We start from the raw sequence: 20,843 nt of genomic DNA on the forward strand, positions 1-20,843 counted from the left end.
AAATAAATTGGTTTATGTGAAAGTTACAGTGTTTACAAATGGTGGTATAGATACTGGAATTGTTATTTTGGTTTGCTAATAATGGCGGCGATCAGCGACTTATAACGGGACTTTGGGACTGCGGTGGGCATTCTGACACTGGGGGGAACTGACTTGGTGTCACTGACATCCCCAGTGACACCAATACAGTGATCAGTGCTAAAAAAAAAGTACTGACACTGTACTAATGGCACTGGGGAAGGGGTTAACATGAGGGGCGATCAGAGGTTTAACTGTGTGATGGGAGTGTTTTACTGGGGGTGGAGGGGGGTATGCTTCACTGTAAGCACACTGCTCTGGATGGCTGTGACCATCCAGAGCAGTGTGCCCGAGCCGACAGTGAGGAGGATTGTTAGTAAACAAAGCAGCCCTCCTCCCCGTCAGTGTGATTGTCGGTAATCACTGAGCACCGGCGGGTAATCACTGGCCGGGACCCAGTGATTGACAGCCGCGGCTGTGAATGGTGGTGCAGGTAGGACACGCACATGGTTCACGAGCGCCCCCAACCCAGAAATGCAAAATCTCGTATATATACTTGATTTTGCACACCCGTGCCGCCCTGTAGCAATATTTCTACTATAGGGCGGACGGGAAGTGGTTAAGGTATATCTAAAGGCAAAATATTTTATTTTAGTTTTGAATGCAGAGGGATTAAAACATCTGTCAGTTTTTATTGCTGTTAAGGAGATTCACGTTCTCTATTTTACCTGTTTACTATTATCATTGAAAGTAAAAGTAAAAGAAAATCCTAAATTTTGGGTTGTCCCCAGAAAAATAATAGAGGGGAAATCTTCCAATGAGGACACTAGTTCTGGTGACCTGGGGGTTCCCAAGGGATTCCCTTTTGCAGGGATTTCCTTCACTTCCTGTTTTGGCTATGGGACAGGAAATGAAGGTAAATCTTCCCAATGGGAAAAAATCTGACAGGGGTTATAACCCTCCCTTACTCTATCCAAAATGAAAAATAAAATGTTTGCCTACTGTAATTTATTTCATTGTAGAGCTTAGCTGAATACATTAGAGTAAAAGTAGACAATTTTTGAACCAACACTCATGAAAATTACACCAATTTGTCAAACTTGAGGCTACTTGTCAATTAAATCAGCATTTTCTGTTATTTTCTGTTATTTATATTGAGAACCTAATGTCAACCCATACCTGTCTACTACAGGGCAACACAAATCTTCCTGCCCGGAGGAAAAAATAGAATTCAGATGTTTGTTAGAGTACTTGTCAGTGAACATGGCACTGAAATGTGTGATAATCACACAATCCCCCGCTCCCGGGAGCTGCTAACAAAAGTGGCAAAGTCGCCCCTTACATTCCTGGGCTTTACAAAGAACAAACACTGTCAATCAGCGGCATGTACATACACTGCTATGGATTCCACGATTCTCAAACAAGTGAGGACAGGAAAATCTTTTCTGCTGTCGCTCACATCAGCCAACAGATGTCAGCAAACCCTCAACCCTCATAGGGTCCTACAATGCTACATGTTACACATACCCTGCATGTATTACCTGCCTGTATTATACAAAAGGAAACATTTTAGAACTTTCAGTATAAACAATGCTTTTTTTTCTCCCCAAAAGCATACAACATTAGAAATATTAGCTGATTTATCCAACCACTGTCCAAATCTTGTAGACTTCACCTCCGCAACATCTCCAAGATACGCCTGTTCCTAACCTCTGAAACCACTAAGCAACTTATTCACTCCCTTGTTATCTCTCGCCTTGACTATTGTAACTCCCTCCTTATTGGCCTACCTCATCGCAGGCTATCCCCTCTTCAGTCTATCATGAATGCTGCTGCCAGACTCATCCACCTTACTAACCGTTCTGTATCTGCCATCCCTCTCTGCCAATCCCTCCACTGGCCTCCACTCAGTGTCCTCCACCCCTCTCTGCCAATCCCTCCACTGGCCTCCACTCAGTGTCCTCCACCCCTCTCTGCCAATCCCTCCACTGGCTTCCCATTGCCCAACGGATAAAATTCAAAACATTAACAATAACATATAAAGTAATTTATAACTCTGCTCCAAATTACATCACCAATCTTATCTCCAAATATCACCCAAACTGTCCTGTCCGCTCCCCACCAAGACCTCCTGCTCTCTAGCTCCCTTGTCTCCTCCTCTCAGGCTCATCTCCAGCCTCCCTTATCCTCTGGAACTCTCTACCCAAATCTGTCCAACTATCACCTACTCTGCCCACTTTTAGGCGATCCCTGAAAACCTATCTCTTCAGGGAAGCCTATCCTGCCTTCAGCTAATAACCAAATCTTCTATTTCTCCTATCAGTTCATCCCCCACAGTTATTACTTTTTGCACTACCAACCCTTCCCTATTAGATTGTAAGCTCCAAGGAGCAGGGCCCTCCTAACCCTCTTGTATTGAACTGTATCGTTGATGTATTGTCTCCCTTTATATTGTACAGCTAATATTATATTGTATGGTCTAACTATTGGCGCTATATAAATCCTGTATAATAATTATAATAATAAAGCTGAACTCCAGTCTTACCATCAGTTTTGCACAGTTGTACAGGTGGCTCACCACCTATCAATCGCTAGAAGGCAACAGAGAGGCAGCGGGGTGCCTGGCACTGGAATACATTCTGCATTCTAGCATCCAGCACACTTAGAAAGATTCCAATGTCTTGGAATAAGGAAGAGAGATTGTAGCACAGACAGTGTGATCAGGTAAGTGACCACTGACCACCAGTAGGGGGTACAAAGCACCACAACTGCTAACCACCACTGGGGAAGTTCAGCTCCCAGTACAGGTGCGATTTCCAGTGTGGACAGCGTGCCATTAAATTTAATGGCACCCACCTACGGATCTCGTGTTTTGTGTGCTGCTGGTTTCAGCTGTCAGACGAAGTGTGAACCGATCCTAAAGTGAGGGAAATGTCCTTGTATTGGAAGATTTCTCCTCCCGCAATCTTGGTGATAATGGTCAGTAGGACAAACTGTGAAAGCCAATATCCCTAGCAGGTACACAAACAGCAATAAACGCTTACAAGAGCATATGAAAAGATAGAAGCACTTACTGGTCTCCTCACAGTCCCAGTTCTTGGCAATGGACTCATTGTCAGAACTGGATGGAGGTGCAGGAGGTAGATTTGGAGCCACGCTACACACGGCTGGTCTTGTCTGAGGCTTGCAGAAGGTAAGGAGCTCCGGGACAGGGTTCCTTCGAGGCTGTCCTTCAGCGTCCAGCTGATTCCGAGCGGCAGGACTAAGTATATTCAGTTCCATGGACGTTCCTTGAGTTCCCACACCTATGTCTCTGGATATATAGTTCTTCAGGTCTGGATCGTCCTGCGCAGCTGGCTTGTGGGTACCAGTTCGATGGCACAGGCGTTTTCTGAAGATGACAAACACCCCCACTAACACCAAGACAGCAAGGACACCTCCTAGGATCTCTGCTATCTCCTGGGCACCAGATATAAGGAATCTCTTATCGGGAGCGGGCATGTTCCCTTCTAGACATAGCTGGCCTCCGTTAGCGTCGCTGCAGTTACATGTGCTGCTGGGGATGCAGGGGTCAGTCGCCTGTACACATGAATCATCCAGGCAGCTTCTCACTGCAATCTGGCATCTGCAAAGAGGTAAAGGCTTCAGATTATTTATTTTGTACTTTTTTAAATATACAGTGTATTACTTTACAAAGTCAGAGTTTACTGCAGTCTCCTCTCTCTTGTTATAGTGACTATTATCCCAGGAACTGGAAGTAATGGGAAATCCAAAATTTTACAGTTGTCCTTGGAACAGGAGGTGAGGGGAAATCTTCCATTGGTGAACACTGTCCTGCATTCGATTGTCTATGAAGGGATTTGATTTAATTTTGGAGAGATTTCCTTTCACTTCTTGTTGTGTCTCTGGGACAGGAAGTGAAGGAAACTCTCTACAACAGGACAAAAAAAAAACAAAGCAAAAATGAAAAAAAAAAACCCAAACAAATAACTGAGAGGGGATTTAACGATTCTTTACTTCAATGCACTAGGACAGGGGTACTAAATTAAAACTCCTGGAGGTCCGAACAGGAATATTTTGTTCCAACAGAGTTCCGAACCACATTTTTTTTCCAGCCCTCTTCTACTGTATATCACAATCCTTATAATTCACTCAGTCCTCCCCTACACGTCACATTCCCCCACTTCACATCAGTTTCACCTTCACAGTAGTGTTCTCAGGCCCCCTGCACATCACCCCCCCACCTACCCCTTTACAGTACACCCCTTTATTTTCAGCAGTCCTCAACCCCCCCTTCAAATCATTACCCCCACCCCACACTACTGTCCTCTGCCCCCTTCACATCTCTCCCCCACACTACTGTCCTTTGCCCCCTCACATAACCCCCAGCAGAACTGTGCCCCCTTCAAATCCCCCCCACAACACTGCCCCCGCTTTACATCTCCCTCCCCACAGCATTGTCCCCCCCCCCACGTCTCTCCCAACAGCACTGCCCCATCCCCTCACATTCACATCACCAATCAGTGCCCTTTTCACATCAACCCCTCCCCCCCAACACACACACTCACAGCACTGCCCTCTTTACATCCCCCCCCAGTAGTATACTCTGCCCTCCTCACATCAACCCCACTGCCCACTTCACATCCCTACCCCACAGTACTGTCCTCTGCCCTTTCACATACTCCCACATTGCCCCTTTACATCTCCCCCTCCACAGCATTGTCTCCCTCCTCCCATCACAAATCCCCCCCCCATAAGAAATGTTCTCTGCCCTACTCACATCAACACCCCCCCCTCCCACAGCACTGCCCCCACCCCTTTACATCCCCCCTTCACGGCACTACCCCCTTTACATCTACCCCCACCCTTTACATCCCCCCACCACATTTACACAGCACTGCCCCTCTTCACATTTTACCCCCCTACCCCCTTTACATCACACACACAGCCAGAATAGTGTCCCCGGCCCCCCTTCACTCTCCTACCTTAGAGCGGAGAGTAGGAGGTGGTGCATTTCTGCAGCGAGTGTGGAATAACAGCACAGTATTGAACAGAGTGTGGGAGCGGGAGCTGTTATAACATTTCTAGATCGGATGCGGGAAGCACAGCATTGAATCGAACACGGAGCTGCGCAGATGAACTTTTTGTATTAACCAGCGGGTGATTGACTGCTAGGACTGCAATGCTTCCAATCAGCCACTGGTCCTGCACTCTATTCAATGCACTGCTGTGCTTCCTGAATCAGATCCAGAAATATTATGACAGCTCACAGTCCCACAATCTGTTCAATACTGTGCTGTTATTCCACACTGGCTCCAGAAATGTTCTGTCTCTTGCTGTCTGCTCTGCTGTCATAACAGCAGCGGATATGGAGGAAAAGAAGCAGCTCCTAAATGGCGTGACTGGGTCCAGATGAAACAGTGGCTAGGTCCACATCTGGACCGTGGTCCGCCATTTAATGATGTCTGCACTAGGGGAATGACTATAGGAAACCTATCCTGGGAGAGTATGTAGGTTGCTATTGTCAACCTCTTCTTTTGAAAATGCCAGTTAGCTTGAAATTATGTTAATCTAAAGCTTCCATTTTTTTTAGATGCCTTTTATTGCTTTGTGTAAATTAATTTACAGCATATATCAACGTTTAAATCTGCATACAATACATATTTGTAACCAAATTTTTCAATATATGTTGTTTGTGTTAAAGTGATTGTAAATGCTCCATTTTTTAAAAATGAATATAACAAGCATGTTATATTTACACCTGCTCTGTGCAATGGTTTTGCACTGAGCAGCCCTGATCCTCCTCTTCTGGGGTTCTGAGGTTCTTCTGCTGGCTCTCCTGGCTCCTCCCCCTTGCTGAGGGCATTTGTGTGTGCTAGCTCTCGAGCTTCACTCTGTATGTCAATTGACCTGCGCTCCCTCCTGTGATTGACAGCAGCAGGAGCCAATGGCTCCTGCTACTGTCTCTGAGCCAATGAGGAGGGAGAGAGCCAAGAGATCTGCTGCTCTCGTACACATTGCTGAATTGATATTGGGCTCAGGTAAGTATCGGGGGTGGGGGGGCTACATGCAGAAGGTTTTTTACCTTAATGCAAAGAATGCTTTAAGGTACAAAAAAAAAACCTTTTGCCTTCAGAACCACTTTAAAGTGCGGCTAAACCCAAAAACTCTTCTTGGGTTTAGATACACTTTCAGTAGCATTATTATGTAGCAAACTACATATAGTAAAGAATATATCTAATAACTTGGCCATCAAAGGTCTAGAGCATGGTGTCTCAACTAGGGTCTCGTGGAACCCTAACGTTCTTCCAGAGGTTGTTAGGGGTTCCTTGAGCAATTTCTGTCTCTCAGATAAGTTCCCACTGACACCATTGATTCTTTTAACTATCTGTAAAGGGAAAATCCTTCCCAATGACCACAAGAGACCATGATTGTCACATGAATGTATCATGAGTTGTAGTATAGTAAGTTTTAGCAGTGGTTCCTGGATATTGGAAAGTTATTTCAAGGGTTCCTCTGTATTGATAAAGGCTGGTCTACAGTATGCAGGTTTTCTATCCACTGAAACCAACCTTTATACAATTTTTGGCAACCTTTGGTCTCATAAGTAATTTGTACATTGGCATAGGATGACTCATTAGTTTATTCCAGTCATCTAATTTCAGGGGTTCAGTTTGTATTCAGTTTAATACTATTATTTTCCTAGCATATAACTTCCTCAAATATACCCAAAAAAGCATATAGCTAGGTAACCAATATTTGGTAAGGAAAGGTGGTCAGCATTGCAACTTGTAATTTTCAGCCAAATGGAGTTCAGTTTTAAGTTTTTGTTTAAGGGTTTAGATATTCTTTAAGTTGCTCTGGCTTACTGTAAACCATTCAGTTGGAAGCTTGGTATGGGGAGACTCCCAGACTGGTGTGCATGTTTACACATACGGCTTAGTTGTACCGAATTTTATGTGGGACTGGTTTGCTTTAATCAGCAGTGTACAAAGATATTATTTTCCCATGTCTGGCTAATCAGCACTGAACTGGCAAGATCATTTTTTCAGCATGCATTCATGCATGATTGTTTGGATAGTTCAAGTATTTGACTAGCTGCATGTGAATCTTTAGAAACCGAGTGCAGAATTCACAGAAATGTAACTTTGGCCATAACCCTGAAGCTCACCTTGTCCAAGAATGGTAACAACCGTAGTTAGGTCATACAAAGTACAAAAAAGTACTGGAAACTTGTAAGACAATCTTACCTGTCACCCTGATATCCTGGAGGGCAGCTACATGTAAATCCATTGGACATGGGTGAACAAATTCTGCTCTGTGTGCAAGAAGATGTGGCACAGGGGTTGGTACCCAGGACACAGCTTGGACCAGGGAAGGGAGAATGGCATAGACAGGAATATGCTGGAGAAATAAATAATATAAATGTTAACAACTTGATAGATAATGATTTAACACAACCAATTCTCTAAAGCAGCCAGGACCTCTTACCTCCATTGGGCATTTCTGCACACATACTCTCATTGGGGCATGGATTGTGTCTACAAGCATGGTTATGTTCACAGCATGGTGATGTGCCCTTCTGCTGAATAGATTGTCCTAGGCTTTCCACTGCTTTTCCATTGATGCTGATGTCATCCAGACAGCCCTGGAATCCTTGAGACACATGGTCTGATTCTTGTATCAATGCCCCAATAAACAAGAGAGACGAATGACCTGAGCAGTCTGGCAGGGGCAGCTCAGATTCTATGTTGTCCACATGGAATTTGGCAGTTTTGCTTGTCACTTCGAGTATAATACTATGCAGAGTTCCATCATTTACCATCGTCTCCAAAAGCAGGTTCTTGGTCATAATTCCTTGGCACTGATATTTATATTGCAAATACCCATTATCGAGCTGTAAACCAAAAACAAACTAAAATTAAAAGGAGAACTTCTACACTACTGGGCTATTACAAGGAGCACAAATCACTGACAGTACAAATGGTGGTGATGTGCAGTAGTATCAACCAATACGTTTTCACATTCCAGCAATTTAGAATGATTGCATATTATTAATTTAATATTGGTACTTATATAGCGCCATCAATTTATGCAGCACTTTTCCATATGTATTGTACATTCACATCAGTCCCTGCCCTCAAAGAGCTTACAATCTAAGGTCTGTAACTCACATTCATACGAATACATACTAGGGCCAATTTAGACAGAAGCCTATTCACCTACCAGCATGCCTTTGGGGTGTGGGAGGAAACCCACGCAGGCACAGCGAGAACATGTAAACTCCATGCAGGTAGTGCCATGATTGGGATTTAAACCGATGACCCGTGTGCTGCTAGGCAAAAACGCTAACCACTTAAAAGCAATGTGATTGGATATTATTTCCGCTAATTTACAAATGCTAACTGAACCCTCTCTACCTCTTTAATTTAATAACATGGAGCAATGATGTGCAGTAACTCAAAGGTCAGATTAACTTTCATTGTCTTCTCTATACTGAGCATGCCAGCACATGGCTAAGCATTTAATAACTTTGCCTTGGAGCACCAGGTGCATTAATTTTCCTAGCACAGGCATACAGTATCAAGATTGTGGTCATATATTTTCCTGTGTTTGTGCGGGCTCCCTCTTGAACATATATACTGTATATTTATAGTGCGCAGCTTTGAATAAATTACTCAAAATATTAGGCTGTATTTGCCCAACACACCATTAACACTGGATTTACATTTGGCCATTGAGGCGTGAAAGAATAATTTGCATAGCTCTGTCCACTGACCTAAAATGAGGAATAATCCTTTTTTTAATTCTATGTGATAAAATGAGACATGTGAGTACCTTTTGGTTCTAAGAAGGTTCTACTATGCTATTCACAGATTCAGTTTGAGGGCTTATTATTTAATTAGTCCCCTCTTACCAAACTCAATCGTTATAATTGCTTTTTTGTATAATTAAATAGCGCAGATATGATGTAAAACAGTTGTAACCTGAGATGCTGGAGAAATATCAGGAGTAGCTGTAGATGGTCAATAAGTGGTGTGAAGCAGTGTTCCTCACCAGATGTCAAGTGGAATTTCAGTATACAGATGGCAGATTTCCCCTGACTCAAATTGTGTCTAATGAGGGTTCTTCACATCATATTACCATTACCCATGGGTCCACCACACCTGTTGGTCAGACCAACTCCAGCATAACAGCAATGTTTATAAACGGATCCATCCATGTTTTCCCCTCAATTCAATTCAATGCACCCAAGACCTGGAGCACCTGCCTGGAGACCTGGAGCTTGTGAACCGAATACCCTACCCGACTACCACCCACAACTTTCCTGTCCAGAGTTCTCTGACATCATTGGCCCAAGCTCTATCATGTCTGGTGAAGTTCTCGTTAATATTTGGTTTTATGACATGTCTCTAAAGTTTTCAACATCCTACTGTAGAGGGTATCAGCACAGGAAGACACAGAACAAGCAAACTGAAATTCTCTATCATCAAGCTAGTTCTTTATTGCAACTGTTTATTTTTACACTCATATTTTATGATTTCAGAATTGCAAAAGACAAATGTAACCCATTTTTCTTCTATGCATCTACAAGACAAGCCAAATAACTAATGATTAATGAACCTTTAAAATTATATTTGACTTTTTGGCTGCTGATCAGAATTAAATGTATCTGTACTTGTGATTGGCATACGCATATACTATTTTTGTATATATAAAAGATATGTTTCTTGCACTGCTCACATGCATTTTATGTGAAATGTATTGAAAAGAAAATGGACCTTTTCCATATACAAAATGTTCAAACAATCCAAGGCTGCACAAGTAGAAACTTGCTATGAAGCCTCCAGGCAAGATTGCTTGATCATCAACACATCCTGCCTTTAACTTTAATGAGACTTCGGTGATTTAAGCATGACATACATATATAAACTATTCTAAGTATTATTATACTAACAAATATTTGGCCAGTTCAATTACAGAACAACAAACCTGTACTACAGGAAATATTATCTGGTCACAGCACAGGAACAAACTTCCAAGTTACATTTTCAAAAACAAGACCTGGAATGTTACTAAACCCCCAACAGTAAAATCAGTCTGTATATGCAGTAAAGCATGCTTGCTAAACTCACTGTGGAACCTAAGGTCTTAATCCTCCATACTGTGTAAAAAGGCTGTTTGATCTTGTCTTCTCTGATCCTCCCCTTCTTTTACTGTCCCCAATCTATCTGCCATAGTACAGGGCAGTAGTGGCAAGTGTGCACATGCCCTGTGTGTATTGCTAAAGAGGTTTATTTTTTGGTTTTTTTAGAGGGTGCATGTGATTGGCACAGGGTCAATCAGGATTATCCAGACAGAGGGTCAGGGGTCATGCAAGATTAACCAGTGTTCAGCAAGACACTGATAGAAATCACAAGACTGCTGTCTACTGCTAAGGAGAAAGGGTATTTAGCAGTTTATATTTACTAAAATAATTGCATTTCCATGTTATGTGTACTGTGGGAGACCAGATATAGTGAATGCAGGGTCCAGGGTTTAGTAACACTTTAAATGTACCTTTTAGAGATCCTGTACACCCCTAGAGGTGTCTGCACCTACCTGCACCACCTAATTCTAAGAGGCTGCTGACAGGCAAAAGCTCTGACACTTTTGGTAGTTCTGGAGCTTGCCTCTAGCTCCCACTCCTTACATATACCTTTTGGTTTTTTGTCTGATGAGCAGGAGACAGGAAAAGGGTGGGCAACCTTGTTTAGTTCTGACAGAATGTCTGAGGACACAGTCTTTATGGAAGGGTTTCAGAAGCTGCTTCAGGTTCGTGCAAGCATCTCTAAGTTTTTATAATGATGGAATCTCTTTAAAAATACATCTATTACACTTGTAAAAAAATGAATAGTACTTTATTGACACTTAACCTAAAAGAAAAGTTCTGGATTGAAAAAAATGTTTTATACTCACCTAAGTGAATGCAGGTCCCCCCGTTGCTTCGAAGACTGAGAACTGAGAGATCAAAGACCACTGATTGCTTATTTCTTGGTCTTCAATGAGCAGAGAGTCGGTGACTATCAGTCACCGTTTCTCTGCTCTGCCCCTCCAGTCCTCACTGAAGCGACAGAATGGGGAGGAGGTGGGAGCGGCTGCGTTTAACACCCTCTGCCAGCTGAAAACGGGTCACAGGAATGCAGAACTAAGTGAACTTTGACCCTACTTTTCCTTTAAAAGTAAGCACTGAATCTTACCATCACTCTAAAATGAATCCTTATGCCTAAAATCAACCTTAGTTCTAACCTTAAAGCTTAGGTTATTATTATTATTATTATACAGTATTTATAAAGCACCAATAGTTCGCTCAGCGCTGTACATTACAAAGGGGGACAGAACATGTGACAGAACAATACCAATACAATGCAAAACACGAGGGGATCGTGGGACCTGCTCTTTCGAAGCTTACAATCTAGGTTAATTGTTTACTATCACAATGAAAAATACTTTACTTTTTTGACAATAAATACTGTCATGGTGATGTTAGCAGTGAAAATATTGTCCTGTTAAAAATATTTGTTAATCCCCAAATGTCCTTCTTTAGTTGCTATATCTTCCTCTTTTCTTTCTGTTCTCTTTCCTCCCTTTCACCTTCATTTATGCAACATCTGCATTTTTCCCTTAATATTCAGGAATTCTATAGTACCAACAGTTTGCGCAGTGCTTTTCAAAATAAACGGAGATGGTACAGTCGCAATACAAATTAATAGAAGGCCCTGCTCATGAGAACTTACAATTTAAGGTGAGCTCCCTAGCATACAACCACCTCAACATGCACCCTTTGAATGCACATGGTGTTCATGATGTATGTCACTCCACATCCTTCTTTATGGAAGTCTCCCTTCCATGAGTCCCTGCTCATGACCATTGTGTCCATGCTCAAAATGCTTATGTAGCACTACCCCCTTAGGAGTTACAGAAAACCTGGGTCCCCTTATAGTCCTGTACAGCCAGGCAACACACATTTTCACATCCATTTGCATCCATGAGTCTGTCCTTGAGCTTGTTTTGATGTTTTATTAGGGGATCTTAAAACTTGGATGGGGTAAGGGGTATATGGGATTCCCAAAAGAACTGAGGAACTGAGGACAACTTCCTGAATTATGTACAAATGGTTACAGCAACAGTCTCTTTTGGAGAGCAAGCCAGTGTCTCCTGTAGTACCACCCAGACCCCAGATGCTCCTCAATCTAGCTACCTGGAGGAATCACTGAACAGGGGATCCAGTGCCTGTCACTTTAAGAAATAAGACAGTCCCAGGTAGTGGCTAATCTGGTTTCCCACCAGAATGCTCCTTCCCATATCTGGCCCAGGGGGTGCAGGTCTACTCACTCAGTCCTTCTCCTGTGCTGCTGGTGGGTTGGTGGCTGCTACCAGGCCTTCTAGCTGGGCCCCTCCTTCCCTGCTTCACAGGTGGTCTTCTCTCTGGGGGCTGGTGAAGTCACAAGCTTTCCTCCTTCCAAGGTCCTCTGCCTGTGGTGGGCCCCTCTCCATCTGGGCCCCCTCACAGGCTACAGCCTCACATCCTTCTCTCCTCTCCTGCTCCCACACAGCAACTGTCCACCAGCTGAGCAGGTTCAGTTACTCTTAAAGGTTGTCCTGGCTCCTTGCCAAGCCTCCTGTTGGGGATTGGCAAGGGTCCTCTAAGAGTACAGACCAGTCACTCCTGCTTCTAGACCTTTCGCCAAAGTTCTAGAGCAGGGGGAAATTCCAGAGGGCTGGTCTGCAGAGCTTCCCAGCTCTGATCCAGTTTTGACCCTGCTAGCCATCACATGCAGGCAATGACAATTGAACTAGAGCTCCCCATAGCTAACTAAGAGGGTGCTACACTTATTATTGATTGTACTTATCCTGGCACCAACCATGTACAGTTATATTCTATTCCTTGTCAGTATCTACCCTGAATCCATATTGTAATACACAGATGTCCTCCTTTTTAATTTTTGTTACATTTATGATTGTAATGCCTCTGTTAAACTGTCAATGAAAACAATACAATTTTTCACTCTACAACATACTAAAAAATCTGAAGGACCTGCACTGCAAGCTATACACCATAATAAAGTTATATGCTTTAACTGTCTAGCCCATATAGGGCATCCTCAGGTGCATTGTAGGTTGCCGCCAACAAGGGGCATGTGCACATATCAGAGGACATTGGACATGGTCAGTGTCAACCTGAATATTATTCACTATGAGTCAGCTGGATTATGGTTTAAAATTGCAACCAAATATTTAGTGCTCTTGTAGTACTATTGCAAGGATGACTTATTGCCTTCAAGGAAAGGTGTTATTCTATAATTCATTCTGGCTACATTGTTACAGTGTATACTACTGCCTTTAGGTAAATAAAACCTACCTCTAGAAGAGATGAAGAAGTGCCATTTACAAACACCAAAACAGATCTGGACTGGTGGGTGTTCAGCCTGAACTGGACTTTCCAGCTTCCACTAACCTCATGGTTGTAATGCAGAAAACTATGTCCGTCAAATCTTAATGCTGTGTCTAGGGAGAAAAAAAAGAGGAAAATACTTGTTTGGTTTCTGCTGAGTAAATGGTGTGCATGATCAGGAGTGTTAAAAGTGAATGTAAACCCCAACGAAGAACATCTTTTAAGTCTCATGCATATGGGTGAATGAATCTATGCTCCAAATATGCTGTATTCTTATCTGCCAGAAATTGGCAGGAAAAATTCCTCTAATGTCGCATACGTATGCACATTTATATGTATGTGGTGTTAAGAGTAAATGCATTCTTCTGGCCAGAATAATCATGTATATTGGCCATTGGACTAAATGTATGCTTATAAGCACTTGCTTATATGCATCTACGTATGTAAATTATTATTGTAAAGTTTTCTTCAAATGCAGCTTTGATGAGTTTTTTTAATGCCTCTAAACACTGCTCTTACATATTGATCTAGATGCCTGATGTACATGGCCACATGGGCTAACATGTAGCTCAATTTAGAGGCATTAAAAATATGCTTCATGCCTGTGAAAGCCTCATTTTTTATGCATGAGGCCTTAAATATACCATTGGAAGCATTTTGTTATATCTGTTTAATAATTCCAAAAAAACAAACATGAATCTTGTCAGAAAACAAGAGCTGTCCTTTGTCATGTGCATACTTCCAGCATTATCTCAAAGATGCTTTTTAACTCTCCCAGTCGAGACTACGAAGTGACTTTATTTTGTAGAGCTCTGTGAATGGGAATGATTGAGTAGTTTAGCAAAAGACACAGGGCAGTGCTGGCCACTCAGTCCACAAAAATCCTACAGTATCTCACAGAAGTGAGTACACTCCTCACATTTTTGTAAATATTTTATTATATCTTTTCATGTGACAACACTGAAGAAATTACTCTTTGCTACAATGTAAAGTAGTGAGCATACAGCTTGTATAACAGTGTAAATTTACTGTCCCCTCAAAACAGCTCAACACACAGCCATTAATGTCTAAACCGCTGGCAACAAAAGTGAGTACACCCCTAAGTGAAAATGTCCAAATTGGGCCCAAAGTGTCAATATTTTGTGTGGCCACCATTATTTTCCAGCACTGCCTTAACCCTCTTGGGCATGGAGTTCTCCAGAGCTTCACAGGTTGCCACTGGAGTCCTCTTCCACTCCTCCATGAGGACATCACGGAGCTGGTGGATGTTAGAAACCTTGCGCTCCTCCACCTTCCATTTGAGGATGCCCCACAGATGCTCAATAGGGTTTAGGTCTGGAGACATGCTTGGCCAGTCCATCACCTTTACCCTCAGCTTCTTTAGCAAGGCAGTGGTCGTCTTGGAGGTGTGTTTGGGGTTGTTATGTTGGAATACTTCCCTGCAGCCCAGTCTCCAAAGGGAGGGGATCATGCTCTGCTTCAGTATGTCACAGTACATGTTGGCATTCATGGTTCCCTCAATGAACTGTAGCTCCCCAGTGCCAGCAGCACTCATGCAGCCCCTGACCATGATACTCCCACCACCATGTTTGACTGTAGGCAAGACACATTTGACTTTGTACTCCTCTCCTGGTTGCCGCCACACACAATTGACACCACCTGAACCAAATAAGTTTATCTTGGTCTCATCAGACCACAAGACATGGTTCCAGTAATCCATATCCTTAGTCTGCTTGTCTTCAGCAAACTGTTTGCGGCCTTTTTTGTGCATCATCTTTAGAAGAGGCTTCCTTCTGGGATGACAACCATGCAGACCAATTTGATGCAGTGTGCGGCGTATGGTCTGAGCACTGACAGGCTGACCCCCCCACCCTTTCAACCTCTGCAGCAATGCTGGTAGCACTCATACGTCTATTTCCCAAAGACAACCTCTGGATATGATGCTGAGCACGTGTACTCAACTTCTTTGGTCGACCGTGGCGAGGCCTGTTCTGAATGGAACCTGTCCTGTTAAACTGCTGTATGGTCTTGACCACCGTGCTGCAGCTCAGTTTCAGGGTCTTGGCAATCTTCTTATAGCCTAGGCCATCTTTATGTAGAGCAAAAATTATTTTTTTCAGATCCTCAGAGAGTTTTCTGCCATGAGGTGCCATGTTGAACTTCCAGTGACCAGTATGAGAGAGTGAGAGTGATAACACCAAATTTAACACACCTGCTCCCCATTCACACCTGAGACCCTGTAACACTAACCAGTCACATGATGCCGGGGAGGTAAAATGGCTAATTGGGCTCAATTTGGACATTGTCACTTAGGGGTGTACTCACTTTTGTTGCCAGCGGTGTAGACATTAATGGCTGTGTGTTGAGTTATTTTGAGTGCACAGCAAATTTACACTGTTATACAAGCTGTACACTCACTACGTCACATTGTAGCAAAGTATCATTTCTTCAGTGTTGTCACATGAAAAGATATAATAAAATATTTACACAAATGTGAGGGGTGGACTCACTTCTGTGAGATACTGCATATATCTTCAGACTGCAATAGCTGAGTGCATATCTGGAAGATGAACAGGTCTTTTCCTGTATTTGCAGGGTCTTTAAAGGGATAAAACTCTAGAAAATATACATTTATTTTTTTTTACTTTTAGTAATAAAATATCGGCACTCAGGCCCATTTACCTGCCATGACCATTGTGTTCCCACTCTCTACCAGAACTTTATATATCTTATATAGCTTCCCTATGTAACAGAATTGGGAGGGGCAGAATAGTGCAAAGATTGGATACTCAGGCTCAGAGATTTCTTCACTGAAATTCACAAGATATATTAAAAGCTAAATAGTGACCCGACCCACTGATGTTTATTCATAACTGAGCTATCCATCTTTCCCTTTAAATTAGGAATAGATTCCTTTATTAGATTTTGGTTTGTGACATATCTACATGTATTAGATAAGCAATGCTTATCCTTAAAGCGGAGCTCCACCTAAAAGTGGAAGTTCCACTTTAAGGACTCGTCCCCCACTCCCCGTTAAGGATTGGCACCTTTGGGAAGCAGGGGGGCAACAGGTACCCGGTTTTGACAGGTACACCCTCCCACTTCTGCTGCAATTTTCTAGGAGATCGGAAGCGTAAATTATCCTCCCTCCCTCTCCGTAGTCTTCTGGGACACATGACAGGTCACAGAAGACTACAGGACCATTCACAAGGCGCAGCGCTACTCGCACATGCTCAGTGGGTACCCAGCTGTGAAGGCGCAAGCTGTCACAGATGGTTGCCCACCCTTAGGATGCCAGTGCCAGGGAAAGAGGATGGCTGGTGAACCCGGCTGGTGTAAACACACCACTGGATCTAGGGACAGGAGAGTGTCTGTTTTTTAAAAGTCAGCAGCTACAGTTTTTGTAGCTGCTGTCTTTTAATTTTTGACTGGAGCTCCACTTTAAAGTAGGGAAAAACTTTTTCCTGCCACTTCAATGTAATTCACTCTGGCCTTCAGCAGTCAACATTTTCCAGAGTTTGAAAAAAAATCAGCTGTGAGGTTGCTGTACCATTGCAACTACAATTCTCTTTGGCGCATTCAAATCCTTCAGTGGTACATCACTAATTGCCTCTGGTTCTGTTAGGAGAGACAGTCCCCAGAGTATACTGGAGCACCTGTGAAAGGGTTTTCCTCTTTTGTTTTAAAAGATTCATTTTTATAAATTAGTTACTAGTTGAAGCTGGGTGCTATAGACTGCACGACCACTTTACTTTCATCATGTTTCATCACCCTTTAAATCTAAAGCCACTTTTTTGATTGAATATGTTTTTTTTCATCTGCGTCTCATTTGATTTACTAGTTACTGACTGCCTTGCAGACACATCAGGAAGTGAAAGGAAATCTTTTCAATATGGGGAAAATATCCTCAACTATCCTTTTAAACAGCCTATTAGGTATTTGTCACTTAAACAAGAGACACCATTGGAAAATTTCCCCTCTAGTCCTGTTCTGTGGCAAGTGGCATCTCAAAATGTTGGATTTTCCATTTCTTTCTGTTGGTTATGATAGACACCAGGACACATAAAGACAGTAAATGTACCCAGTGGGGACACGAACAGCAATAACAACCTGACAGGATGCTATCCCCTTCATGTTCTACCCAAAACTAAAAGAAACATTTCTATTTGAGATACAGTATACTGTAATATCATGTTTTAAAGATCATTTCTCAGAATCATACTTGCGAAAGTCAAACACAAAATGGACTTACTATTGCACGTGCAGACTTGTCGAAGAGTGTGCTGTGGAGTAATAACACTGAGCCTGGCAGTGCTGTGAGAAGATAATACTGATGGGTCCAGCTCGATCATTTCCTGACATGTCCGATTTTTGCACTGTAATCCATTACAGGGTAAGTGAAATATACTCTCAATATGTAAACCCATGGACTGGTCCAGCTCACTTTTCACCCCACTGATTTTTTCAGCCAAAGCCTGTGGTTTACTGAGGGAACTAGACCCCATCCCAGTAACTAGGACAAGGTCCAAAGATGATGATGTCTCCACTTTTTGAAGGCTGGCCATCTGAATCTGCTGTCTGTCTACTGAAAGCAGGTTCCCAAGAAACCTCTGAAAATTGCGCCAGTGTTCCCCTATAAAGTCCTCTGGAGATAAGCTCTTGAATCGAAGAATCAATGATTGCTGGAGAGCCTCCTCACTAAAACACCAGACGTAGATATGAACAGGTGCCATGGAGGTAAATGAACCATCACTGACTGTGACGTTGAAAAAATAATGACCTTGCTGAAGACTTTCAAGCGCAATGACCTTGCCATCAGTAATTCCAACAGAAAAGAGACCTTTTCTGAGCTCCTCTTCAGCCAACCTGTACATCAGCGTATCATGAGGATCTTGATCCATGGCATGAAGTTTGCCCAACACAGTGCCATGAAATGATGCCTCACTGGTAGTGATAAATATTTCCAGTGGCAGGACTGTAGGAGAGTGGCGGCTTTGGTCAATGACCTGGATGCTAACAAAAGTGGAAGATGAAAGGTGCGGGGTGCCATTGTCAGAAACCTAAGCAGACAGGAATGAATAGTTAGCGCTGGTATTTTTTGTCAAATGTATATTTTCATAAAATAATTTTTTTAGATTAAAAAAAAAAAGAAAATATATATCAAATTTTTAATTATTACCACAACCAAACAACCATTAACCTCAATTGAGGCACTGGAAAAGTGTTATTTATGATCTATTTATCTTCTTGAAGCTGAAAGCATTGAGAAAACTCTTTGGACACCCTCCTAAACAATTCCAAACAGGATTAAAAAGGCAATTGTTAACCCATTTACTTTTTAGTGCCTACTCCTGGACTACTCCTTCATGGCAACCGGACTCAATAAATGGTGCTGTACTTTCCCCAATTAAAGACTAACAACCTATTAAAATGCTTTACAACTTTCCTGGGAATGATTAAGGCAGAGATTAATCGTGAAATGACAGTTTTATTTACCATTATTACATATCTCCACATTGATCATATCTCAAATAACTAAGCCCTTCCTCCTATTGTCTTACATGCAGATTCACTGTATTTTACGCATTCTAGACATGCCCTGGTATCAAACAATTCTGGATTACAGTATAGCAATAGCTACTTCACATACAGTTTTCTATTTGCCTTTATCCCTGGCATTGGCTCTTTTTGGTCTCATAGACATCCCTGGAGTTAGAATTTCCAAGGGTTATAAACAAAACATTTGCATTACTGGATCTACCTTGACCCTCCTTCCATCTCATTATTCATAGAAAAGTGGACCTATGCATTATGCATGGAATGGGTGTGGAAGCCTCTTTAAACAAAGATACTCAGGTTTAAGAACTTTTCAACATCTGGGAGTCCTTTATTCACAGCTTAAAGGATAAGTCTGCCCTTTAGAACATGTAATATGTTACACCTGTATTTGCAATATGTTCCAGCATTCTTCCCTTAACCCTTGCCCTCCTGTAACAGCGGGCATGGGTTCCTCTCCCTGCAGCTGCTGTCACATTTAAATTCAGTGTGACTTTCTGGGCCTCTGCCTAATCTCAATAGACTACGTGGACACTATTAACACCATTGATGTTTTCTGCAGCTCAGCAACTATCATATAGGAGTATGGGCAGAGAGCCATATGAAATGCCTGCAGAAGCCTGACATTGCACCTGTGGTCAGCTGATAGTAGGTGTAATGCTCTGCAGGTTACTGAGAACAAAAACAATACATGCACATTTATTTTACCTGTAAAAATGTGTTCTTTATTTATTTAGTTATTACAAAGGTGAACTTAGCCTTTTAACAAATGACACACAACAATCAAAAGCACAATGACCCCCAATTGAACTTCAACTGTTTACTTATATTAATTCCCTAATCTTATTGCAATTGACAATGAAACCATACTTTGTTTTCAATGCAAGATCCGCTTTCCCATTCAAATAAAGTGAAAGTACTTATAAGTTCAGATACCTCTGTCAAACTTCTGCTCCAGTGTTAATGATTTATTTCTCATGATACAGGTCTGGGCATTGGGAATCCTTACAGAGGGAGATTGCAAAGTTGATTTTGTCATAGCTTTATTGGCTAGGTTTCTATCTATTTTCACCTTTTAAAGTTTTTTCTAGTCTGATTCCACTTAGAATAATTCTGATTACATCTTACCTTTATTTTCAAGACATGCTTCTCTTTGGCACCTCTGCTGAGGACAGCTGTAGTAGAGAGGACACCATCTGGACTGATATGGAAAATGTTGTCTTCATTACCTCCCATGATGTGAAAATTAAATGGTGGCCCATTTTTGGGAGAATCCTTATCTGTTGCAATAAGTGTCAACACACTAGTACCAGCTGGGGAACTGTCCTGTTGATAAGATAACAGTATAAGCTCAGTCTGGCAAATGTCTGCAAATAACAATAACATACACTATATTACCAAAAGTATTGGGACACCCCTCCAAATCATTGGACTCCGGTGTTCCAATCACCACCATGGCCACATGTGTATAAAATCAAGCAGCTAGGCATACACACTGCTTCTGCAAACATTTGTGAAAGAATGGGTCGCTCTCAGGAGATCAAAGAATTCAAGTGTGATACTGTGATAGGTTGCCACCTGTGCAATAAGTCCACCCGTGAAATTTCCTTGCCAATAAATATTCCATGGTCAACTGTTACTGGTATTATAACAAAGTGGAAGCAACTGTGAACAACAGCAACTCAGCCACGAAGTGGTAGGCCACATAAAATTACAGAGTGGGGTCAGCGCATGCTGAAGCGCACAGTGCACAGAAGTCGCCAACTGTCTGCAGAGTCAATAGCCAAAGGACTCCAAACTTCATGTGACCTTCAGATTAGCACAACAATGCGAA

At 42.3% G+C, this 20,843-nt stretch overlaps 1 protein-coding gene across 1 annotated transcript in view; it reads right to left on the bottom strand.

The window, feature by feature from the left end:
• Positions 1 to 20,843, bottom strand: part of FAT2 (FAT atypical cadherin 2) — a 200,051-nt gene that overhangs the window by 13,665 nt on the left and 165,543 nt on the right. Inside the window, exons 18-23 of the mRNA XM_089682800.1 lie at positions 20,138 to 20,335; positions 17,706 to 18,513; positions 13,421 to 13,566; positions 7,510 to 7,915; positions 7,269 to 7,422; positions 3,093 to 3,643 (exon numbers count right to left, since the gene is read on the bottom strand). Of these exons, the coding sequence (XP_089538926.1) occupies positions 3,093 to 3,643; positions 7,269 to 7,422; positions 7,510 to 7,915; positions 13,421 to 13,566; positions 17,706 to 18,513; positions 20,138 to 20,335 (2,263 nt within the window). The remainder of the gene's footprint in view (positions 1 to 3,092; positions 3,644 to 7,268; positions 7,423 to 7,509; positions 7,916 to 13,420; positions 13,567 to 17,705; positions 18,514 to 20,137; positions 20,336 to 20,843) is intronic.

This window comes from Staurois parvus, unplaced genomic scaffold (genome assembly GCF_062004578.1).
Source record: "Staurois parvus isolate SC_StPar_1 unplaced genomic scaffold, SC_StPar_1.0 ptg000298l, whole genome shotgun sequence".
NCBI lineage: Eukaryota > Metazoa > Chordata > Amphibia > Anura > Ranidae > Staurois > Staurois parvus.